Source organism: Elephas maximus, chromosome 26 (genome assembly GCF_024166365.1).
Source record: "Elephas maximus indicus isolate mEleMax1 chromosome 26, mEleMax1 primary haplotype, whole genome shotgun sequence".
NCBI lineage: Eukaryota > Metazoa > Chordata > Mammalia > Proboscidea > Elephantidae > Elephas > Elephas maximus.
The window spans coordinates 39358201-39383767 of NC_064844.1; the positions used below are offsets into that span (position 1 = coordinate 39358201).

Here is a 25567-nt window from a genome sequence, read left to right on the forward strand (position 1 = left end):
CCCCGATGTTGGTAGGTGAGGACCCTGTTTAATAGGCAAGGCAGTATCAGACATCAAAAACCCACCTCTCTACCACACAGCTGAAACAGTTGAAGTCAGATCTCCTGTACATATACCGTTGCAGCCTTCCAACAAGGGCCTAAACTCCTCAAATGGGCCCACACAGGTCCATGCAGGGGTGAAAGGTATTCAGAGTCCACGGGCCATTTGTGCTAGGACAGAAGCCTCTTCTGTTCTGAGCCCCCCAGCTTAGGGGAGCTGGCAGATTATCTTTTAATTTATTCCTTTTCTAAGGTTGGGAGGATGGCTTAGGGCGTGCAGCAGGACCTATCTCAAAACCAAACCAAAACCAAACACAGTGCCGTTGAGTGATTCTGACTCATGGTGACCCTATAGGACAGGGTAGAACTGCCCTGTAGAGTTTCCAAGGAGTGCCTGGCAGATTCAAACTGCCTACCCTTTGGTTAGCAGCCATAGCACTTAACCACTGTGCCACCAGGGTTTCCTATCTCAGGCCCAGGGAAATCGACAGCCACTGAAGTTGGCTTGGGGGTGGGGAGGGGCGTGGTCAAATAGACTTAAGTACTTAGCTTTTGCCAAGAGCATTGTTCTGCTCTGATTCTGCAGGTGTGAGTACACTGCAGCTCACTGCCTCTCCCTGAGCAAACTGCGTCCTGAATGCTACTGCCAAGTCAGTTCCAGCAACTCCTCGCTGCTTCTGAACCGTCTTTCCCTCCCTCTGCCGCTCAGTCCAATTTCCTAACTTTGCCTTTGATGTTCAGGGCTCCCAGCTTATCATGTATATAATTGTTTCATGTGTTTTTTTTGGTCTTTGTTGTAAGAGGGATCACCAGAAGCATCTGACTACTCTGCTGTCTTGTCCCTGCCCTCTCAAATTTTTTTAAACAGTAGTTAATGTTTAACTGCAAAAATCTTATACACTATCTGCAGTCTCTTTATTTTCTCTTACTCTTTTTATTTAAAAAAAAAAAAAAGAGACTTTTAAGCTTTTCTGTAAGGGAATTGTTAAGCATACACAAAAGTAGAGATTACCATAATGAATCTCTATACCCACTACCCAGCTTCAACAACCATTGTCTTTCTGCCATCCTTGTTTTATCACTCCCTAACTTCCAAGCTTTTTTTTTTTTTTTTTTTCATTTTCTTTTTGGTGGGAGAGGTGACTGGAGTATATTGAAGCAAATTCCATCCATCATGTTATTTTTCCTGTAAATGCAGTACATGTTTCTATGTGATAAGGATTTTTGAGTACCACAACTAACAGTACTATTATTATACCTTACTAAAACCCATTGCTGTGGAGTCAATTCTGACTCATAGTGACACTATAGGACAGAGTAGAACTGTTGCATATGGTTCCCAAGGAGCAGCTGGTGGACTTGAACTGCTGACCTTTTGGTTAGCAGCAATTGCTCTTACTCACTGTGTCACCAGGACTGCTACCTAAAGTAACAATTTTTTATTGTCTGTTGCCTAGATCATGTTCAGATTTACCTGACTATCTAAAATATGTCTGTGTTATAGTTGGTTTGTTCAAATAGGACTCATACAAGATCAGCACATTTCATTTGATTGCCATGACTCTGAGGTCTCTTAGTCTGTCATGGTTTCTCCTCTCTCTCTCATTTCTTTCCACGTTATTTATTGAAGAAAACGGGAAATTTCATCTGTAGAATTTCCTACGTTTTTAATTTATCTGATTGGATTCCTTGTATTGTTGTTTGTGAGGTTCCTTTTATCCTATGCATTTTCTGTAAACTGGCATTTAGATTTAGAGGCATAATTAGGTTCTGTTTCAGTTTTCATCCCTTTAATCTATACAGTTCTTTCGTCTCTACTGAAGTATATTTTTTTCTAGAACTATTTATAGATTTTCCAGTGGTGGAATTATAACTTCAGAAATTCAGTTTCTCTACTTCATTACTGATTAGTTACCTATTTTTTTTTTTTTTTTTTTGCTTTAACAAAGAGAAGTTTATTCTCTCACAGTCCAGTAGGCTAGAAGTCCGAATTCAGGGTACCAGCTCCAGGGAAAGACTTTCTCTCTCTGACAGGTCTGGAGAAAGGTCCTTGTGATGCATCAGTCTTCCCTTGGTCTGAGAGCATCTCAGAGCAGGTACCTCGGGTCCAAAGGAGCAGCTATACTCCTGGCAGTGCTTTCTTGGTGGTATGAGGTCCCCCTGTCTCTCTGCTCGGTTTTCTTTTTCATATCTCAAAGAGAGTGGCTAAAGACACTATCTAATCTTGTAGATTTCATCAATATGAATCCATCTTATTACATCATAGTGATGGGATTTACAACACATAGGGAAATCACATCAGATGGTAAAATGGTAGACAGTCAGTCATGACCCAGCCAAGTTGACAGATATTTTGGGGGGACACAATTCAATCCATGATAATTGTCAATGGATGATTTTTTGGAAGTAGATCACCATGTTTTTTTTCTGAGGTACATCTGGGTGGACTCAAACCTCCAGCCTTTCAGTTAACAGCCAAGTGTGTTAACAGGTTGCATCAGCCAGGGACTGCATACCATCTAGTAGATGCCAGTTTTGTCTCCACAAAGTTCTTCCTAACTTCTGTTCTTATTGTTGCTGTTCAGTTGATCTTGAATCGTGGTGACCCCACACGCAATGGAATGGAAGGCTGCATCGGGCCCTAATCATTTGTGGATTGGACTGTTCTGATCCATAGGGTTGATTTTCAGAAGTAGATTGCCAGACCTCTCTTCCTAGTCCATTATCTTAGTCTGGAAGCTCTGCTGAAACCTATTCATCACCATACCAGCATGCAAGCCTCCACTGACAGATAGGTGGTGGCTGCACATGAGGCTCAATGGCCAGGAATCACACCTGGGTCTTCTTGCTGTGTGCTCCTAGCTGCTCTTCTCTTAATGAGACAGCACTTTCCTCATCTCCACCCTGTATTTCTCATGTCCATTCAACCAGCTCCTGTCCCCCTCTTCTTCTCATCGCGCCCCCAGACAGGAGTCATCCACATAGTCTCATTTGTCTTCTTGAGCCACGAAATTCACTCCTCATTGGCATCATTGTCTGTCCTATAGTCCAGGCCAATCCTTCTCTGTAGAGTTGGTTTTGGGAATGGTTCTAGTCTTGGGCTATCAGAGGGTCTGGGGACCATGACCATCAGGGTCCCTGTGGTCTCAGTAAGACCATTAAGCCTTGTCTTTTTACACGAATTTGAGATCTACATCCCACTATTTGCTCCATCAGGGATTCTCAGTTGAGTTCCCTGTCATGGCAGTGATCGGTGGTAGCCGGGCACCCTCTAGTTCTTCCGGTATCAGGCTTATGGAGTCTCTGGTTTATGTGGCCTTTTTGCCTCTTGGGTTCATATTTACCTTGTGTTTTTGGTGTTCTTCATTCTCCGTTGCTCCAGGTGAGTTGAGACCAATTGATGCATCTGAGATGGTGGCTTGCTAGCGTTTAGGCCCACAGACGCCTCTCACCAAAGTGGGATGCAGAACGTTTTCTTAATACGTTTTGTCATGCCAACTGACCTATATGTCCCCTGAAACCATGGTCCCCAGACCCTTGTCCCTGCTACTCTGGTCTTTGATGTGTTTGGTTGTGTTAGGAAACTTCTTTGCTTTTGGTTTAGTCTAGTTGTACTCACTGTCCCTGTGTTACATGTTGACCTTCCCTTCACCTAAAAAAATTTTTGTCTATCTGGTTAGTGAATATCGCTTTCCCACCCTCACCACCCTAATGACCATCAAAAAATACTTTCTTCTGTGTTTAAACTTTATCTGGAGTTTCTATAATAAACGTCTCATACAATATTTGCCCTTTTGCAATTGACTAATTTCACTCAGCATAAAGCCTCCCAGATTCCTCCACGTTATGAAATGTTTCACAGATTCAATTGTTGTTCTTAATCATTGCATAGTATTCCATTGTGTGAATATACCATAATTTGTTTATCCATTCATCTGTTGATGTGCCGCTTGGTTGCTTCCATCTTTATTTATTGTAAACAGTGCTGCAGTGAACATGGGTGTGCATATATCTGTTCATGTGAAGGTTCTTATTTTTTTAGGGTATATTCCAAGGAGTGGAATTGCTGGGTCGTATGGTAGTTCTATTTCTAGCTTTTTAAGGAAGCACCAAATCGATTTCCAAAGTAGTTTATATTCCCACCACAGTGTATAAGTGTTCCAGTCTCTCCACAACCACTTCAACATTTATTATTTTCTGCTTTTTGTATTAGTACCAACCTTGTTGGGGTGAGATGGAATCTCATTGTAGTTTTTATTTGCATTTCTCTTAATAGCTAATGATCGTGAGCATTTCCTCATGTTATCTGTTAGCAGCCTAATGTCTTCTTTGGTAAAGTGCCTGTTCATATCCTTCGCCCATTTCTTTTTTAATTTTTATTGTGCTTTAAGTGAACGCTTACAAATCAAGTCAGTCTCTCACATAAAAACTTGTATACATCTTGCTGCATAGTCCCATTTGCTCTCACCCTGATGAGACAGCACACTCCTTCCCTCTACTCTATTTTCATGTCCATTCAGCCAGCTTTTGACCCCCTCTGCTCTCATCTCCCCTCCAGACAGGAGCTGCCCACATAGTCTCAAATGTCTACTTGATCCAAAAAGCACACTCCTCACCAGTATCATTTTCTATCCCATAGTCCAGTCCAATCCCTGTCTGAAGAATTGGCTTTGGGAATGGTTCCTGTCTTGGGCTAACAGAACATCTGGGGACCATGACCTCCGGGATCCTTCTTGTCTCAGTCAGACCCTTAAGTCTGGTATGAGAATTCGAGGTCTGGATCCCACTGCTCTTCTGCTCCTTTAGGGATTCCCTGTTGCGTTCCCTGTCAGGGTAGTCATCCATTGTACCCGGGCACCATCTAGTACTTCTGGTATCAGGATGGTATAGTCTCTGATTTATGTGGCCCGTTCTGATTCTTGGGCTCATACTTACTTTGTGCTTTGGTGTTCTTCGTTTTCCCTTGCTCCATGTGAGTTGAGACCAACTGATGCATCTTACATGGCCGCTTGCTAGCGTTTAATACCTCAGACGCCACTCTCCAAAATGGGATGCAGAATGTTTTCTTAATAGATTTTATTATGCCAGTTGCCCTACATGTCCCCTGAAACCATGGTCCTCAAACCCCCACCCCTGCTATGCTGGCCGTCGAAGCGTTTGGTTTATTCAGGAAACTTCCTTGCTTTTGGTTTAGTCCAGTTGTGCTGACCTTTCCTGTATTGTGTGTTGTCCTTCCCTTCACCTAAATTAGTTCTTGTCTACTATCTAATTAATGAATACCCCTCTCCCTCCCTCCCTGCCTCCTTCTCTCCCTCCCGCCTCTCATAACCATCAAAGAATATTTTCTTCTGGGGTCTTAAAATGCCAGCAAGTGGCCATCTAAGATGCATCAATTGATCTCAATCCACCTGGATCAAAGGAGAATGAAGGACATCAAGGATGCAAGTTAATTACGAGCCCAAGAGACAGAAAGGGCCACATAAACCAGAGACTACATCAGCCTGAGACCAGAGGAGGTAGATGGTGCTGGCTACAAGTGATGACTGTCCTGACAGGGAACACAACAGAGAACCTCTGAGGGAGCAGGAGAGCAATGGGATGCAGACCCCAAATTCTCGTAAAAAGACCAGACTTAATGTTCTGACTGAGAATGGAAGGACCCCAGTGGTCATGGCCCCCAGACCTTCTGTTGGCCCAGGACAGGCACCATTCCCAAAGCCAACTCTTCAGACATGGATTGGACTGGACAATGGGTTGGAGAGGGATGCTGGTGAGGAGTGAGCTTCTTGGATCAGGTGGACACTTGAGATTATGTTGGTATCTCCTGCCTGGAGGGGAGATGAAAGGGTAGAGGGGGTTAGAAGCTGGGGAAATGGACACTAAGAGAGTGGAGGGAGGGAGTGGGCTGTCTCATTAGGGTAGAGCAATTGGGAGTATGTAGCAAGGTGTATATAAGTTTTTGTGTAAGAGACTGACTTGATTTGTAAACTTTCACTTAAAGCACAATAAAAATTTTAAAAAAGAGAAGAAAAGACAAAAAAGAATGTTTTCTTCTATGTTTAACCTATCTCTTGAGTTCTTTTAATAGTGGTCTCATATATTTGTCCTTTTGCAACTGACTAATTTCACTGAACAGAATGCCTTCCAGATTCCTCCATGTTATGAAATGTTTCAGATTCATTGTTGTGTTTTATCAATGCGTAGTATTCCATTGTGTGAATGTACCATAATTTATCCATTCATCCATTGATGGGCACCTTGATTGTTTCCATCTTTTTGATATTGTAAACAGCGCTGCAACGGTCATGGGTATGCATATATCTGTTTGTGTGATGGCTCTTATTTCTCTAGGATATATTCCACGTAGTGGGATTGCTGGATCGTATGGTAGTTCTATTTCTAACTTTTCAAATCAATTTTCAAAGTAGTTGTACCATGTTACGTTCTCACCAGCAGTGTGTAAGTGTTCCAGTCTCTCTGCAACCTCTCCAACGTTTATTATTTTGTGTTTCTTGAATTAATGTCAGCCTTGTTGGAGAGAGAATCTCATTGTAGTTTAGATTTGCATTTCTCTAATGGCTAATGATTATGAGCATTTCCTCATATTATCTGTTAGCTATCTGAATGTCTTCTTTAGTGAAGAGCCTGTTCATTTCCTTTGCCCATGTTTTAATTGGGTTATTTGTCTTTTTGCTGTTGAGTTTTTGCAGTATCCTGTTGATTTTAGAGATCAGATGCTGATTGGAAATGTCATAGCTAAGAACTTTCCAATCTGTAGATTCCTTTTTTACTGCTTTGGTGAAGTCTTTGGATGAACATAGGTGTTTGACTTTTACGAGCTCCCAGTTATCTGATTTCTCTTCTGGTGTTTGTACATTGTTAATAATGCTTTGTATACTGTTTATGCCATGTATTAGGGCTCCTAGCGTTGTCCCTGTTTTTTTTCATTGTTGTCCCTGTTTTTTCTTACATGATCTTTATTGTTTTAGATTTTATATTTAGGTCTTTGATCCATTTTTACTTAGTTTTTGTGCATAGTGTGAGGTATGGGTCTTGTTTAGTTTTTTTGCAGACAGTATCCAGTTATGCCAGCCCCATTTATTTGTTAAAGAGACCGTTTTCCCCATTTAACAGACTTTGGGCCTTGTCAAATATCAGCTGTTCATGCGTGGATGGATTTATGTCTGGATACTTAATTCTGTTCCATGGGTTGATGTATCTGTTGTTTTACAAATACTGGGGTGTTTTGACTATTGTGAAGGTATAATGTGTTCTAAGATCAGGTAGAGTGAGGCCTCCCACTTTGTTCTTCTTTTTCAGTAATGCTTTACGTATCTGGTTCTTCTTTTCCTTACATATGAAGTTGGTGATTTGTTTCTCCATCTCATTAAAAAATGTCACTGGTATTTGGATCAGGATTGCATTGTATGTGTGGATCGCTTTGGGTAGAATAGTCATTTTTACAATGTTGAGTCTTCCCATCTACAAGCAAGGTATGTTTTTTCACTCATTTAGGTGTCTTTCGGTTTCTGGCAGTAGCGTCTTACAGTTTTGTTTGTATAGGTCTTTTACATCTGTGGTTAGATTTATTCCTAAGTATTTTATCTTCTTGGGGGCTACTGTAAACGGTATTGATTTGGTGATTTCCTCTTTGTTGGTGTACAAGAATCCAACTGATTTATATGTGTTAATCTTGTCTCCTGATACTCTGTTAAACTCTTGTATTAGTTTCAGTAGGTTTCTTGAGGATTCTTTAGTTTTTCTGTGTATAAGATCATGTCATCTGCAAGTAGAGATACGTTTGCTTCTTCTTTGCTAATTTGGATGCTCTTTATTTCTTTATCTAGCCTAATAGCTGTGTCTAGGACCTCCAGCACAGTGTTGAATGACAGTGGTGATAAAGGGCATCTTTGTCTGGTTCCCATTCTCGAGGGGAATGCTTTCAGTCTCTCTTCATTTAGGATGATGCTGGCTGTTGGCTTTGTGTAAATGCCCTTTATAATTTCTAGGAATTTCCTTCTCTTCCTAGTTTGCTGAGAGTTTTTATCATGAATGGGTGTTGGACTTTCATATGCATTTTGTGCATCAGTTGATGAGATGATGTGGTTCTTGTCTTTTATTTTATTTATGTGATTGATTATATTGATTGTTTTTCTAATGCTGTGTATGTGGTATTTATCCACTTGGTCATGGTGAATTATTTATTTGATATGTTGTTCAATTTTATTGGCTAGAATTTTGTTGAGGATTTTTGCGTCTAAGGTCATGAGGGATATTGGTCTGTAATTTTTTGTGTGTGTGGTGTCTTTACCTGGTTTGGGTATCAGGGATATGCTGGCCTCATAGAATGAGTTTGGGAGTATTCCATCCTTTTCTATGTTCTGAAATACCTTTAGTAGTAGTGTTGTTAACTCTTCTCTGAAAGTTTGGTAGAATTCTCCAGTGAAGCCATCAGGGCCAGTGCTTTTTTTTGTTGGGAGTTTTTAAATTACTTTTTCAATCTCTTGTTTTGTTTTGGGTTCGTTTAGTTGTTCTCCCTCTGTGTTAGGTTTTTTTTTTTTTTTTTTGGTAGTTTCTTCATAGAACTTTTTCCATTTCCTGTAGGTTTTCATATTTGTTAGAGCACAGTTTTTCCTGGTATTTTGTTACCATTCTCTTTATTTCAGTTGGGCCTGTTGTGATATTGCCCATCTTGCTTCTTATTTGGGTTATTTGCTTCTTCTCCTGTTTTTCTTGTGTCAGTTTGGCCTGTGGTTTATTGATTTTGTTAATATTTTCAAAAAGACAGCTTTTGGTCTTGTTAACTTTTTCAGTTTTTTTCCAATTCTCTGATTTCATTCTGCTCTGAGTTTTATTAACTGCTTTCTTCTGGTGGTTGAGGGTTTCTTCTATTGCTTTATTTCTATTTGTCCAAGTTGTAGGGATAATTCTTTGATTTTGGCTCTTTCTTTTTTTTTGAATGTGTGAATTTATTGTCGTAAGTTGACCTCTGAGTGCTGCTTTAGCTGTGTCCCAAAGTTTCTGATAGGAAGTGTTTTCATTCTCATTGGATTCTATGAATTTCTTTATTCTGTCTTTAATTCCTTATATAATCCAATCATTTTTGAACAAAGTGTTGTTCAGCTTCCACGTGTTTGATTTTTTTTCCCTGATTTTTTGTGTTATTGACTTTTAGTTTTATGGCTTTATGGTCAGAGAAGAAGCTTTGTAATGTTTCGATATTTTGGATTCTGCTAAGGCTTGTTTTATGACCTAATATGTGGTCCATTCTAGAGAATGTCCCATGTGCACTGGAAAAGAAAGTCTGTTTGGCTGCTGTTGGGTGGAGTGTTCTGTATATTTCTATGAGGTCGTGCTGGTTGATTGTGGCATTTAGCTCTTCCATGTTTTAGTTGAGCTTTCTGGAGGTCCTGTCCTTCACTGAAAGTGGTGTGTTGAAGTCTACTACAGTTGTGGAACAGTCTATCTCACTTTTCAATGCTGTTAGAGTTTATGTATCTTAAAGCCCTGTTGTTGTGTGCATAAATATTTAATATGGTAATATCCCCCTGGTATATTGTCCCTTTAATTGTTATATAGTGTCCCTCCTAATCCTTTGCGGTAGATTTAACTTTGAAGTCTGGTTTGTCAAAAATTAGCATAGCCACTCCTCCTCTTTTTTGATTGTTTTTTACTTTATATGTATTTTTCCATCCTTTGAGTTTTAATTTGTTAGTGTCTTTAATGTTTGTCTCTTGTAGGCAATATAGACAGATCATGTTTTTTAATTCATTCTGCAACTCTCTGTCTCTTGTTTGGTACATTTAGATCATTTACATTCAGTGTGATTATTGATAGGTATGAATTTAGTGCTGTCATTTTTTGTGTCTTGTTAACAGTTTCATTTTTATATTTTTTTTGTGCAGAGTAGTTTTTCTTCATAAATTGTATATTCCTCTTTTTCATTGTTGTTGATTTTGTTTTTGCTGAGTCTTTATGTTTTTCTTGTTTTTTATTTGATGTGTAGGATTGTTAGTCTCTCTTTTGGTTACCTTAATATTTACCCTTATTTTTCTAAGTTTAAACCTATCTTTTATTTCTTTACATCTCCTGGGCTTCCTCTCCATGTGAAGTGTGTAACTACATTTTTTAGTCCCTCTTTATTGATTTAGTGTTGTCATCTTTCACATAATGACATTGTTGTTTCCCTGTTTTGAGTGTTTTTTTAACCTTGATTTATTTTTGTGATTTCCCTATCTGGGTTGATATCTGGTTGCTCCATCCTGTGTTCTAGTATTGGGTTAATGTCTGATATTATTGATTTTTCTAACCAGAGAATTCCCTTTAGTATTTTTTGTAGTTTTGGTTTGGTTTTTGCAAATTCCCTGAAGTTCTGTTTATCTGGAAATGCCCTCATTTCACCTTCATATATGAGAGACGGTTTTGCTGAATATATGATTCTTGGAATTTTTCTCCTTCAGTGCTTTATATATGTCATCCCATTGCATTCTTGTATGCATGGTTTCTGCCAAGTAATCTGAGCCTGTTCTTACTGATTCTCTTTTGTAGGTGACTTTTCATTTATCCCTGGCAACTATTAAAATTTTCTCTTTGTCTTTGATTTTGATCCAGTTTGATAATAATATGTCTTGGTGCCTTTTTTTTTAGGAGCTACCTTGTATGGGGTTTGATGAGCATCCTGGATAGATATCCTCTCATCTTTAAAGGTGTCAGGGAATTTTTTTGCCAAGAAATCTTCAGCAATTCTCTCTGTATTTTCTGTTATGCCTCCCTGTTCTGGTACTCCAGTCACTTGTAAGTTAATCCTTTTGATAGAGTCCCACATGATTCTTAGGGTTTCTTCTCTTTTTTCAATTCTTTTATCTGATTTTTCTTTGACTATATTGTTGCCAAGTGTTTTATCTTCAATCTCACTATTTCTCACTTCCATTTCCTCAGTTTGGCTCCTCTGACTTTCTACTGAGTTATCTAATTCTGAAATTTTATTGTTGATCTTCTGAATTTCTGATTGCTGTCTCTATGGATTCTTGCAGCCTATTAAATTTTTCATTATGTTCATTAATAATCTTCCTATTTTCTTGGACTGCTTAACCTGTGTCTTCCTTGGCTTTTCTCCATTTTGCCTAATCTCCTTCTTGATGTCTTAAAGAGTTTTGTATATTAATTTTTTGTAGTCTACATCTAATAATTCCAGGAATATATCTTCATTCTGAAGAGTCCTTGATTCTTTGTTTTGGGAGTTTGTTGAAGCAATCATGGCCTGCTTCTTTTTGTGATTTGATATTGACTGTTGTTTGAGCCATTTATAATTTATTGTATTAATTCATTTTATCTTTGCTTGCTGTGTCCTAGCTTCTTGCTGTGGTTTGTTTTGATATACCCTGTTAGGCTACTTGAATGAGCTAACTTGTTTATTGGAGCCTTTGAAGTACTAATGTCCTGTTACCAGATGGCTAGAGCTGTTACCATGTATATGGGTCCGGGAGTCTGTTCGCTATTCTTGTATAGATTCTGCTCAGGTGTCCAGGTAGTTGATCACCTAGTTTGTGGTGCAGGCTCTCACCTCCAATCTTAGAGGAGCAGTGGTGATTGTTGTATGCGGAGGTTTCTGGTAGCAGCAGAGGTCATACTCTGAGGAGGGCAGGGGGCTGGCAACCTTCTCCCGAGCGTCTGTGAAGAAGGCACGTCCCTGTTCTCTAGAGTGCTCTGGTGGGTGGGCTCTGCAGCCGTATCACAGGTACCCCATGCTTTTAACTGTAAGGATTGGTAGGCACCACTTATCCTTGGACCCCTGTCACGGGTGGCTAGGTGGCATGGGTGGAACCTCCAGTCCTCAGGCCCCTGCATTGGGTAGGTGAGGCTCCTGTTTAATTGGCAGAGCAGTATCAAATGTCAAAAACCTGCCTCTCCACCGCACAGCTGAAACAGTTACAGTCAGACCTCAAACAGATTCGCCCTTGCAATATAACAGCCAAATCCTATCTGCTATAATGGGGCCACCTGGATCCATGTAGGGGTGAAAGAGAATGTCTGTGGACCGCTTGTCCCTGGACTGGAGCCGCTTCTGCTATGAGTTTCCAGATTAGGGGTAGTTGGCAGAGTATTTTTTCACCATTTGTTAATTTGTTCCTTCTCCAAGGCCAGGAGAAAGGCTCAGGGAGCTCAGCAGGACCTATCTCAGGCCCAGGGAAATCAACTGTTAATGAAGCCGGCTGGGGCAGAGGGAGGAGGGATCAGATAGATAGGAAAGACTTCTTTCAAAAGGAGAAGATAGTAGATCCCTGTGGTAAATGAGACAAAATCACTTCTCTTGTGCTGAGAGCACTGTTTTTTCTCAGATTTGGGAGGCATGTGTAGATTGTGCGCTGGCTTGGTCCCCATCACGGTTACCCCGGGGGTTAGGGCTGCGCCACCTCGCTTGCCTTCTTTCATTGAAGCACCTGCGTCCTAAACACCACAGCCAGCCCTGACGCGGTCACCCCAGAGAATCAGGGATGTGCCTCTTCGCTTGCCTTCGGTTCCCCAATATTGTCATCAGCCATGCTGCAGTTGCGCCAGGGAATCGGGGCAACTCCTTGCTGCTTCTGTACTGTCTCTCCCTCCCCCGTCACTCAGCCTAATTTCTTAACTTTGCCTTTGATGCCCAGGGTTCCTAGCTTATCATATATATAATCGATTCACTTGTTTTTTCGGGTCTTTGTTGTAAGAGGGTTCACCGGAAATGTCTGACTGCTCTGCGATCTTGGCCCCACCTCCTGATCATCTGTTGACAATTGCAATATTGTCCAAAGGTGAAATTGTCAGATAACGATCAATCAGAAATGAACTATTGAAAGTACAGATTCTTTATACCTTGTCCCTGTTTACTTTGAGATCTATAACGTCTAAATCCATCATAGGACATTTTCTTCTATTTCCCCCAACCAATCCCCATATTCAGTTAAGGCACCAAATTATGTCTGTTTCCCTCTTAATACCTAATCTCATTTGTCCCTTCCTTTCTGCTTAAATGTCTTGGCTGATTTGCTTCCAGGCTCCCCTCTTTAAATCCTAAACAAACCAAAATCAAACCTGATACTATAGAGGCAATTCTGACTCATAGTGACCCCATAAGATAGAATTGCCCCATAGGGTTTCCAAGGCTGTAAATCTTTACCCCACATCTTTCTCCTGTGGAGTGGCTGGTGGATTTGAACTGCCGACCTTTTGCTTAGCAGCCGAGCGCTTAACCATCCCTAATCTACCTTATGTACTATTGACATCTTACAATATAAAAGATAACCTCATCATGATGCTTAATTTTCAAATAATTTTAGGACTGCTTGGAAGTCCAAGCCTTTAAATGGTTCAGTGAGTTAATAAAGAGATTGCTTTTCTTTTGCCTGTAGTGACTTTATTTAATTGCATTATTTTTTTTTCAGGTTTGGCTGGTGTGATAAAATACCGAGGTGTAAGAATTGGTGGGATCTCTGGTATATTTAAATCTCACGACTATCGAAAAGGTATTTTTATATTTAGAATTTTTTTTAGACTTTAGAATTTGTTTGCCCAAGAATAACTTAAGCATAACATAATTTGACTGTTATTTTTCATCGGAGTTTTTTCTATGAACCGACTAATTTTAATTTTTAAATTATAGACTATTTCATACATAATAAAATATAGAGAACTATATGTCTGTGTATCCATTATTCAGTTTTATCCATTATTAGAATATTACCATATTTAATTTTGATCTTTAAGAAATAAAGCTGTGCAGATAAAATTGAGGATCATTGTTTACTTCTCCTCAATTCCTTGCCCCTGGTTTTGTCCCTCCATTTCCTGCCAGGCAGTCACTATTCTGAATTTGGTGTTTGTCATTCTCTTGGTTTTTTTAATATCTTTACCACATGTGTAAGAGGTTTAAACAATGTATTACGAGGCATGTTTTAAACTTCATATAAATATATTGCCTGTATCTTTCTGGAAGTTAATTCTTTAACACATTTTTGAAATCCATGTTGATACTCTAATCCACCTATTTTAATTTGTGAATAGTATTTTATTGTATCAGTATACCAAAACCAAAAAACGAAACTCATTGCTGTCAAGTAGATTATGACTCATGGTGACCCTGTAATAAATAAATTGGTAGCTAAAATTTATAATCTCACTGTAACTGTGAAATCACAAGCCTGTTCCTTGTGCCCTGCTCCCCATGACTCTAATCTGTTAGCACTGGCATACACCAGCAACAGGCTGTCTACTAAATGGCAGCTGTGGGGGCAAATTGGAACCATGCTTGGTAATATCTATGGAAATTATAAATATGCTTTGACCCAGGAGTTCCACTTCCAGAAACTTATTTATAGATATATTCTAAGTAAAGTGATGTATACAAAGTTATTTCAGCATTGTTTGTAATAGCAAATGGTAGGGATTAGTTATAATGTAACTATGCAGTGTAATTCTATGAGCCATTTAAAAAAAGAAGTTCTATATGTAACTAATGTGGAAAGATCTCTAAGATATGTTAAGAGAAAAAAAGCAAGGCATAGAACATGTATAAAGTATACAACCATCTGTGTAATTGAAGGGATAAAGAAATTTGTGTATTTATTATATGCACAGATGATGTCCTCAGAATAAAATACAAGAACCTGGTTAACGTTGGTTGCCTCTAGGTAGGGTTACTGATGGCTGAGGGACAAGTATGGGAGGGAGCCTTTTTTTAAAAGCAGCTTTACCACAGTGAAGTTTACATACCATTGTACATATGCAGTTAAACAATTTTAGTACTTTTACAGAGCTCTGCAATCATTACCACCATCCAGATTTAGAACATTTCCATTACCCCAGAAAGGTTTCTTTTGCTCATTTGCAGTTAATTTCTGCCCCCACCCTAACCCTAGGCAACCAACCACTCATCTTCCTAGGAGGGATACTTTTTACTCTATGCCTTTCCCATGGTATCTTTTAAATTTTAAACTATGGGAGTATATAATCTACTCCAAAATTAAATATAATTCAATTTTAAAAATCACAAGCTCCCCGATTATTTATAGTTTGTGGTCTATTTCCATTAAACCCATTGCCATTGAGTCAATTGGCACTCATTGAGACCCTGTAAGGACAGAGTGGGACTGCCCCATAGGGTTTCCAAGGCTGTAAATGCTTACAGAAGGAGATTGCCACAACTTTGTTCTGCATAGTGGCTGGTGGGTTCGAACCGATGACCTTTCCATTAGCAGCCAAGTGCTTTAACCACTGTGCCACCAGGGCTCCTTACTAGGTAGTAAATACCACTGTATTAAGAACAGTGTTTTTTTTTTTTTTAAGTACGGATTTTAAGAACAAAAATTGATGATAAACGTCAATTTTGTAGAAGTGTATATATGTACTTGTATTTGCAGTACTTAATGGAATTGAATATGGTTTATTTCTCTTCTTTCTATTTAAGGTCATTTTGAGTGCCCGCCTTATAATTCATCCACAATAAGAAGTATATATCATGTAAGAAATATTGAAGTTTATAAATTAAAACAGGTATGTAAAAGGTATATTACAGCTGACTTAAAAAAAATTTAAGGTAATTCTGTACCAAAATGTATTTTGTTCATTTGATTATGCTGCTTCCAAGAAGAGCTTAATTCAGTATTTTTAAAATTTAGATGTTGAGATGGTTTTAGGAAGTTCACAGGTAGACATTTTTTATTTTATTGATTATGGATTTATGTTAGTGAGTAATAACAAAAATTTAGACCATGATTTCAGGTATTGTTACTTAGGGTAAGGCTAAAGAATATGCAGTAAAACCCTTTAAAGCCAGAACCTTTGTAAGGCAGAAACCTATCAGAGAAGGAAAACTCAAGTATTTCCCACTAATAGAGAGTGATAGAAAAGTGGTAAGACTGCACCCTGTCAAAGGCAGAAAACTTGCAAGACCTGGAAAAACAAGGCGGTTCCATGTAGTTTCGGCTCTCACAGTTTTCACTGTATGTTGAAATAAAGCGATACTTTTTAAAGAAAGTATTAAAATATTTATTTTAAACAGTAATATAATTAAATAGAAAATAAAGAGTAGCAAAGATGATAGAGAATATGAGAAAATTGTAAAGGTGGTATCAAAACACTGGCTTAATTAGAGAGTAGATCAAACTGGATTTTTGTTTGCTAACCCACTACTCAACACTGAGCTAGAAGTTTTCACACATAATATTTCATATTAATCTCCACCTAAATCCTGTGAGGTAGATATTACTCTAACTTCATCATTTTAAGAATGAGAAGCCAAAGCTCAGACAGGTAAATATCCTTCTAGGACTTCCCAAGAAGTAAGTGGCAGAGCCAACCTGATTTTTGATCTTGTGCCCTTCCTGCCATATCATACGAAACCTCTACAGGAGCATAAGGCTGTTCACAGTTACTTCTTTTATGCCCCTGTTTGTACCATTGTAAGGAATGTTTTTCCCTTTCTACCTTTCTAAATCCTACCAATCTTTAAAACCGTGCCTAGATACCACTTCCGAGCCAGTGTTCTAGTTTAAAGTCATCATCTTTCTCTGAATTTTCATTGCATATTTTACCCATAGCACTTGTTCAGTTGTTAGTCATATCTAATATTTTGTATTATCTTAAACAGTTACTCAAATTGGTTTAAGATAGTTTTTTGAGTATTTGTTTCAGATTCCTTGTGGGTGCTGGGGATGAGTAATTTCTGCAGTATGTTTTGTTTTCTCCCCACGAAAGCACCAGCCACTTTAAATGCTTCTAATATGTCATATTTTTATGCAGATAATCTGCACCTTTTATGTTTGTGAGCCAACCCTGCCCTCCCCCAAAAGGTATTTTCGTAAGCGCTGCTAAGCCAGCTTTTTAAACATGTCTTGTGAAAAGAAATTAATGTAGCGTGCTTAATATATCATAGCAGGGGTAGGGAGAGCGTAGTTGGCAAACAGACAGAAGGGCCCACATTATTTGCATAAAATACAGTAGTTTATATAGTAAACAGACAGGTTTTGGTGTATATTGTGTGTCTTAATTATCTAGTGCTGCTATAAATAACAGAAATACCACAAATGGGTGGCTTTAACCCACAAATTTATTTTCTCACGGTTTAGGAGACTAGATGTGTGAATTGAGGGTGCTGGCTCGAGGGGAAGGCTTTTTTCTCTATAGGGTCTGGAGGAAGGTCATTGTCTCTTTTAGCTTCTGCTCCTGGATGATCTTCATGTGGCTTGGGATCTCTCTACTCCCATCTCTGCTTCTCTCGCTTGTTTGTTTCATCTCTTTTATATCTCAAAAGAGATCGACTTAAGACATGCCCTTCACTAAACCTGTCCCATTAACATAACAAAGACATTCCCACTGTGTACACACACATTTTTAATGAACTTGCCTAGCGTTATGGATTGAATTGTATCCTCCAAAATGTGTTCTAAATCCTAACCTCTATGCCTTTGTTAAACCCGTCTGCCTGTGATATTTCTGTTATAGCAAAACTAGATTACTAAGACAGTGACTGAGTAGCTTGGCATTTCTGTGGCTTTCTTAAAAGTGTCCTTAGAATGAATTATGCAAAGATCTAAGAGGGTGAGTGGTTATGTGGACAGGTGAGGGGTCATGGAGTGGTGGTGGAGAGAAAGGGGGATTTCTTTTGGTCTGTTTTTAAGAACTTGCTTTCTTTTTCTCTTGAAGCTGAAGCAGCCTATGGATGTATTCTTATCTCATGATTGGCCGAGAAGTATATATCATTACGGAAATAAGAAGCAACTTCTTAAGACGAAGTCTTTTTTCCGACAAGAAGTGGAAAATAACACATTAGGAAGTCCTGCTGCCTCAGAGCTGTTAGAGCACCTAAAACCTACTTACTGGTTTTCTGCACACCTTCATGTGAAGTTTGCAGCCTTGATGCAGCACCAGGTAGAAAACAAAGTATTTTATTCATTCATTGAAACTTATTGAATATGTATATACTAGGTATTGTTTCTACAGTTGTAAAGTTAGAGAAAGAAGTAAAATATAACTTTCGTTCCGTGAGTAGCTCATTATCCAGAGGGGAAAGAGACAGATAAGAAAGTACAAAACAGTGTAAGAAGTTTGGGATGGAGCAATGCTAGGATGATGCTGAGGGAGTGCCTAAGCCAGATTGTGGTAGGAATGGGATATGGGCAGAGATGAAGAGATAGAGAACGTTTCCCAAAGGAACTGATTCCTGAGCTGAGTCTTGAAGTACCAGAAAGAGATAGACTGTCCAGGCATTCCAAGTAGAGGGACTAACTTGTGCAATGGCTGTTGTTTGTTGCCTTCAAGTCGATTCGGACTCATGGTGATCCCATGTCAGCAGAGTAGAACTGCTCCATAGGGTTTTCAAGGCTGTGACCTTTTGGAAGCAGATTACCAGGCCTGTGTTCCAGGGTGCCTCTGGGTGGGTTCAAACCACCAACCTTGAAGAACTATAGCTAGTTGCTATTGCTGAGGCATAGGGAGAGAGGAAGCAAAATCACTACTGCCTCTGGGCCATGCTGTGTAGTTTGGGGTTTAGACAGAAGGTGATGGGGAAACAGTGAAAAAAGTTAAGCTGGAGAATAATAAAATCAATTTCATTTTAGAAAGATTAGTTTGGCAGCAGTTTTGTGTATGGATTGGAGTGATACGAAATTCCCACCGAGGGCCTAAATAGGAGAGTATTAAGCAAAAGATAATGAAGTTCTAACTTAAAGCTAAGAGGGAATACAAAGAATGAAGTACCATCAGGATTTGGTGGCAGAGGGAGGATGGAGTCTAGGATGACTACCAGAGTTTGTCTTGGGGTAGATTATAGTACTTGATGGAAGGTAGGTAATATATAATTAGTCTTTTGTGGAAACATGAAGTTCTTACTTCCTTTCACCTTGAATTCTGACTGAAATCTGACTTTTGTATAAAATATCCCATGGGGAAAATCTTTGGTAAATTCTGGGTTAACGAAGTTAGAGATTTTTTGTTGGGACTGCCACAGTAGAATTTTTGAGATCCTTTAATGTGCTAATAGGCATTGGCACTCTCCAAGAGTGGAATATGGTTTGTAGTGCTTCCCAAACATTCTTGACTAAAGACTTTTCTGTGGCATGGGTACGCCTTAACAATGTTCCCCCAAAGAAGGTTGTGCCTGGAAATATTCCTCCAGGCCCTTTCTGTTGTAGAGGACTTATTCTCTTCACTTCTTAGTTTCACTGGGATAAGGAGGAGAGGTTGCCATTCTCATTTTTCCTTTGAGCGACTGCCACTGGATTAAAAAATTATCTTCCTTTAAAGCTCATTATCTGTTTATATCAGTCACCTTGTCTATATCTGTTACGCTGTTCTATCTCTTAGGGCTCATGACATTCTTGGGTTTTTACTGAAGAATCTGATTTCCTATTTCTTCCCTACTCTATCGTCTATTGTCAGCCTCAGGGACTTGTAACTCTGCATCAGTAATGCTTTTGATCCCCTTTTATTAAGTTCTTCAACCCCCCTGACTTTGCCAGTGTTATTTTAGTGCCTTCATCAACAACAAAGATCACCTTTCCTCAGAACTGCTCTCCTGCCAAGATGTGCTTGTAATCTGTGCTTTCTGCTTTTCCTAGTCACACGAGAAATGAATTGATATCTGACCCTCAGCAGGACTTTCCGTAGCTCACTTCATTTTTTCCTCCATGTGCTTTACTGTTTTCAGTGAGGCTCTATTGTACTGCTTCCAATGTGGCTTAATGTTTTTTTTTTTGCAATTCATTCAGTTTATTTTTTTTAAAGAAAATATAGCACTTTTAGCATAATTACAATTTTCCTGAAATGGAAAAGTACCTGCACTTATGAAAATAGACCCAGCTCAAAAATCACTATGAATACATCCCCAGTAGCAAAACCAAAAGCTTATTTCCCTGTGTTCCCTTAGCAGTCATATATACTTATGCTATGGTATTTTATCATCTCCCATTTTAAATTGTATTTGGCCTTCTCATCAGTTAGAATTAAGTCTGTCATAATTGCAGCATATTCAAGCCCATTGGGAGCTCAGATGCATGAGCTAGTAGGAATGGGGAGTAAGGAACGTTTTTACTGGACCAAATCTGGGAAACTGACTCAAATTGAAATCTTGCCCCTTGAGCAAACTATCAACCACCTAGCTGTGCTTGAGGGACTCAGGCATGGTTCCAGCAGACAGCAGTATGCTGGAAAGTACCATCAGTTGGCTTCAATGCAGTAGCAGACAGAAGCACAGCAATTAGTAAGCACCCTAGTCCCACAACAGCCAGCATACATGAAGTCAGGACATCAGACAAGCAGCCTAGGATCAGAGCGAAGCTCCCTTTTTGGCATAAATTGGAACATTGTTGAGGAGGTTCATGGCTGAAGGTCAGTCACACATCCTTTTGAGACTGAGGTAGCTTGGCTTCTTGTGTTGTCTCTTCAGCTTCTGCTTCCTGGTTTCTTGGCCTCTCGGCTCCTCGGGCCTCGTGGCCGCATCTGCCCTGCTGGGGTAAGTGTTCCAAAGCTCTGTAGCTCCACCGATAAGTGCCTAGAGGCACCCCACTCCGCCAGGAAGCCTCCTGTGCACAGACGCTCAGCTCCCTTGCTCCCTGAGTTGGCTCCAGCACTGTCTTGCACTAGTCTCCTCATTCTGCTTCTGCTGGTTCTGTGGTGTTGCCACTTCTCTGCTGCTGCAGGTTCTCTGCTGCACTGGTCCTCTGCCGCTGTCGCAGTTCTGTCCGTTCAGTTTCAAAACCATTTACACATTTTAGGTATCTAAATATACCTAAAAGCAGCACCCCACTCTCTCAGTACCAAATTCTGTCTTAGTCATCTAATGTTGCCGTAACAGAAACACCACAAGTGGATGGCTTCAACAAAGAAATTCACTTCCTCATGGTAAAGTAGGCCAAAAGCCCAAATTCCAGGCGTCAGCTTCAGGGGAAGACCTTCTCTCTCTGTCGGCTCTGGAAGAAGGTCCCCATCCTCAATCCTCCCATGGTCAAGGAGCCTCTCAGCCACAGGGACCCTGTATCCAAAGGATGTGCCCTCCTCGTGGTGCTGCCTACTTGGTGGTATGAGATCCACCTGTGGCTTTAATTTTTGTGATTTTTTCCCCCATTTCTTTTTCCCAATTCACTTTTTAAAAAACAGCATTATTATAGTTTAAATCCAGTGCCGTCAAGTTGATTCCGACTCATAGTGATCCTATAGAGCAGAGTAGAACTGCCCCATAGAGTTTCCAAGGAGCACCTGATGGATTTGAACTGCCGACCCTTGGGTTTGCAGCCATAGCACTTAACTACCACGCCACCAGGGTTTCCTATTATAGTTTACATACATAGTTTAGTAAGTTTACATAGTTTACATCTTAAGTGTACAATTCAGTGATTTTTGGTAAATTTCCAGAGTTGTGCGGACATCACCCTAATCCAGTTTTAGAACATTTCCATCACCTCCAAAAGATCCCTTGTGCCTGCTTGCAATCAGTCCTCCTTCCCACCTCCAGCCCCAGGCAACCACTAATAGCTTTCTGTTTCTATAGCTTTCCCTTTTCTGAACATTTCATATACATGGAATCATATAATGTATAATCATTTTGTCTGGCTTCTTTCATTTGCATGTGTTTCCTGGTTCATCCATGCTGTAGCATGTATCAGTATTTTGTTCCTTTTTTTTTTTTTTTTTTGCAGAATACTGTTTTGTTCTATGGATATATCTTATTGTGCTTTTGGTGTTGTATCTAAAAAATCTTTGCCTAACTCAAGGTTATGGAAATTTTCTCCTCTGGTTTTCTCTGAAGGTTTTATAGTTTTAGCTTTGCCAATTTACTTTTAAGGTCTGTTGCCTTATTTCTTCTTTACCCTTGTGTTATATGCTTTGATTTATCATTATGATCCTCATGATGATCATCATCATTTTTAGTTTTTGCTTTGACTTTTGTAAAGATATTAAAGCTGAGAGGCTAAGTGCCTTGCCCATAATTGCCCAGGTGGGTATAGAACTGACTTGTTTTGGAAAAGTCACAATCATTCCTTTGACACCCAGTTCAGGTGTGTACATAATAAAGATTATTTCCATTCTAATCATTGTATGAGTTACCTGTGAAGTTTGAACAGTTTTTCTTAAATCGTTGTTCATATTATCTAGGCTAAGGATAAAGGACAGCCAGCCAGAGCAACCAGATTTTTAGCCTTGGACAAATGTTTACCACATAGAGACTTTCTTCAGGTAAAGAATAATGAAATACTCTTGCAATGCAGTTTTACTTGTTTTTATTAAGTTACATTATATTTTTTAGTATATTAAGAATACCCATGTATCTCTTAAAATTACCTGTTTCTTCCTGTAGGTAATAGAAATAGAACATGATCCCAGTGCTCCTGATTACCTAGAGTATGATATTGAATGGCTTACCATTCTCAGGGCTACTAATGATCTTATTAATGTGACTGGGCACCTTTGGAATATGCCTGAAAATAATGGCCTGCATACAAGGTAAGTGTGATTTTATTTAGAACTTTCCCTCTCTGTTGCACTTGTCTCCCTACCCTCCTTTTTTTCTTCATTGTACTATATATGTAACAAAACATTTGCCATTTCAGCATTCTTCACATGTACAGTTCAGTGACATTAACTTATATTCATCCTTCAACCATCTCCCTTACCTGTTTCTAAATTTTTCCATCAAAAGTAAGGGAATTGTTGTTGAATGGATGTCAGAGCAACTCAAGGTTTACTGGTGGGTATAGTTGAAAAAGCTACAAGTTTTCCATCGAAGGGAGACAAGAAAATAGAGTGTTGAGCACCAACCTAAATAGGTGTATATATGAATAAGTATGCATAAAACTATAGTAAGGTAGAGATTTGGTTCATACAGTAAAATAATTTATGCTTGTTTTAGGATATAAGTTAGGGACTACTTCTTCTAAAAGTTATTTTTATTTCAAAATGGCTAAACTAACTTATTAACTTGATTTTATTAAATGGAATTTTGATATATTATCCTTGCAGCTGAAGTTCATGGTTAGGATTTCTTCATTTATTGTCTGAGCCTGTTAAAATGTAAAAAACTATTGTTTTGGAATTTTATAGGTGGGATTATAGTGCAACAGAAGAAGCTATGAAAGAAGTATTGGAAAAATTGAATCATGACCTCAAAGTTCCATGTAACTTTAGTGTAACAGCTGCTTGCCATGACCCTAGCAAGCCACAGAATCAAGTGCAGCTGGTTCATAGGATCAGTCCTCAGACTACTGAATTTTGTGCTCAACTTGGCATCACAGACATTAATGTCAGACTTCAGAAGGCCAAGGAAGAACCTCACTTGTGTAATGAATATGAAGAGCAGGATGACATGGAGAGTAATGACTCAGGAGAACCTAGTGAATACAACACAGACACCTCTGCCCTGTCCTCTGTTAATCCAGATGAAATAGTGTTAAGTGAAGAAGAGGAAGATATAGACAGCATTGTAAGTGCACACAGTGACATGAATACATCATCTGTAGGACCTTCTGATCAAGCATCTGACTTTTCTGCAAGCTTCTCTGATGTCAGGATCTTGCCAGGCTCCATGATTGTATCTCCTGATGATACATTGGGCTCCCCAATTGCTACAGAGGGGAAACCTGGTGAGACTGTGGAGTCGGGGGATGGAAAGGACTTAATGGATGTGTCATTGAAGAGGCTGAGTGATGAACATGAACCTGAACAAAGAAAGAAAATTAAGAGGAGGAATCAAGCCATCTATACTGCAGTAGATGATGATGATGTAGCATAAGACAGTTTACTTAACATTAAATGTAGATACTTGATTCTCAAGATCATATTTTTTTAGAGTTGAATATTTGACTCAAGATTTAATTTTGTAATGAAGCTACCATTGGATAATTTTGATGTGGTATTGATTTTGTCTTTAGGCCTTATATGTTTCAGACACAAACATATTAAAATTTCATATATTTACTTAATTGAGTACTTTTTTCCCAAGGCATGTATTATTCACGTTTATTTTTTCAGCAAACACCTATTGAGCACCTATTTTGTGCTAGGCACTTTTCTATAAGATGAGAATATAAAGATAAGTCAGAGCGTTTTTGGCTTCAAGGAGTTACTACCAATGTAAATATTTTAGTGTATAAAATGTGTATTTCTATTTTGTTATACCAAGTCATAAGGTATATACAACTATGTATGCTTTCTTTTCATTTATTATATTTTCCCTGGTCACCTCTTAATGTCTGTCAAATATAAATTGAAATTGAAGATGGAACATGAGATTTCAGAAAATAAGTTACTTATGAATTCCAAACATTGGTAAGCATAAAATCTTATGCATAAGTGCTGAGATTAATGTAATCCTATAATGTTTCCATACTATATTTTAGCTTCAGCTGTCATTTTAATGTAACTATAACCCTGGTCACTATGAGTTGGAATTGACTCGATGGCAAAGGGTTTATAGCCCTGGTGGCATAGTGGTCAAGAGCTATGGCAGCTAACCAAAAGCTTGGCAGTTTGAGTCCACCCACCAGGGCAGTTCTACTCTGTACTATAGGGTCACTATGAGTCGGAATCGACTGAACAGCAATGCGGTATAATACTTTGTGCAGGTCATTTTGGCAATTAGTATTAATTTCTGGCAGGGATTGGTTTTTAGGGATTGAGTTTCACAAATGCTGCCATGCATGCTGCTTGGTGAGTCTCTAGTGTTAAAGTATTTTTTTTTTTTTTTTTTTTTTTTTTTTATAATAACTTTTATTAAGCTTCAAGTGAACGTTTACAAATCCAATCAGTCTGTCACATATAAGTTTACATACATCTCACTCCCTACTCCCACTTACTCTCCCCGTCTTGAGTCAGCCCTTTCAGTCTCTCCTTTCTTGACAATTTTGCCGGCTTCCCTCTCTCTCTATCCTCCCATCCCCCCTCCAGACAAGAGTTGCCAACACAATCTCAAGTGTACACCTGATATAATTAGCTCACTCTTCATCAGCGTCTCTCTCCCACCCGCTGACCAGTCCCTTTCATGTCTGATGAGTTGTCTTCAGGGATGGTTCCTGTCCTGTGTCAACAGAAGGTCTGGAGAGCATGACCGCCGGGATTCCTCCAGTCTCAGTCAGACCATTAAGTTTGGTCTTCTTATGAGAATTTGGGGTCTGCATCCCACTGCTCTCCTGCTCCCTCAGGGGTCCTCTGCTGAGCTCCCTGTCAGGGCAGTCATGGATTGTGGCCGGGCACCAACTAGTTCTTCTGGTCTCAGGATGATGTAGGTCTCTGGTTCATGTGGCCCTTTCTGTCTCTTGGGCTCTTAGTTGTCATGTGGGCTTGGTGTTCTTCATTTTCCTTTGCTCCAGGTGGGTTGAGACCAATTGCTGCATCTTAGATGGCTGCTTGTTAGCATTTAAGACCCCAGACGCCACATTTCAAAGTGGGATGCAGAATGATTTCATAATAGAATTATTTTGCCAATTGACTTAGAAGTCCCCGCAAACCATGTTCCCCAGACCCCCGCGCTTGCTCCGCTGACCTTTGAAGCATTCATTTTA

The 25567-nt window shown here is 39.3% G+C and overlaps 1 protein-coding gene across 2 annotated transcripts in view; it reads left to right on the forward strand.

Moving 5' to 3' along the window:
• The window catches only part of DBR1 (debranching RNA lariats 1), a 34064-nt gene extending 9804 nt beyond the window's left edge, over window positions 1-24260 (forward strand). The window contains exons 3-8 of one of the 2 annotated variants that reach the window (XM_049870499.1): window positions 13463-13543; window positions 15484-15569; window positions 17721-17945; window positions 22167-22247; window positions 22369-22514; window positions 23112-24258. In XM_049870499.1, coding sequence (XP_049726456.1) covers window positions 13463-13543; window positions 15484-15569; window positions 17721-17945; window positions 22167-22247; window positions 22369-22514; window positions 23112-23799 — 1307 coding nt within the window. In that variant the 3' untranslated portion in view covers window positions 23800-24258. Of the gene's footprint in view, window positions 1-13462; window positions 13544-15483; window positions 15570-17720; window positions 17946-22166; window positions 22248-22368; window positions 22515-23111 lie in introns of both variants that reach the window. The other variant, XM_049870500.1, reaches the window with a different exon arrangement.
• The last annotated feature ends 1307 nt before the right edge of the window (window positions 24261-25567 follow it).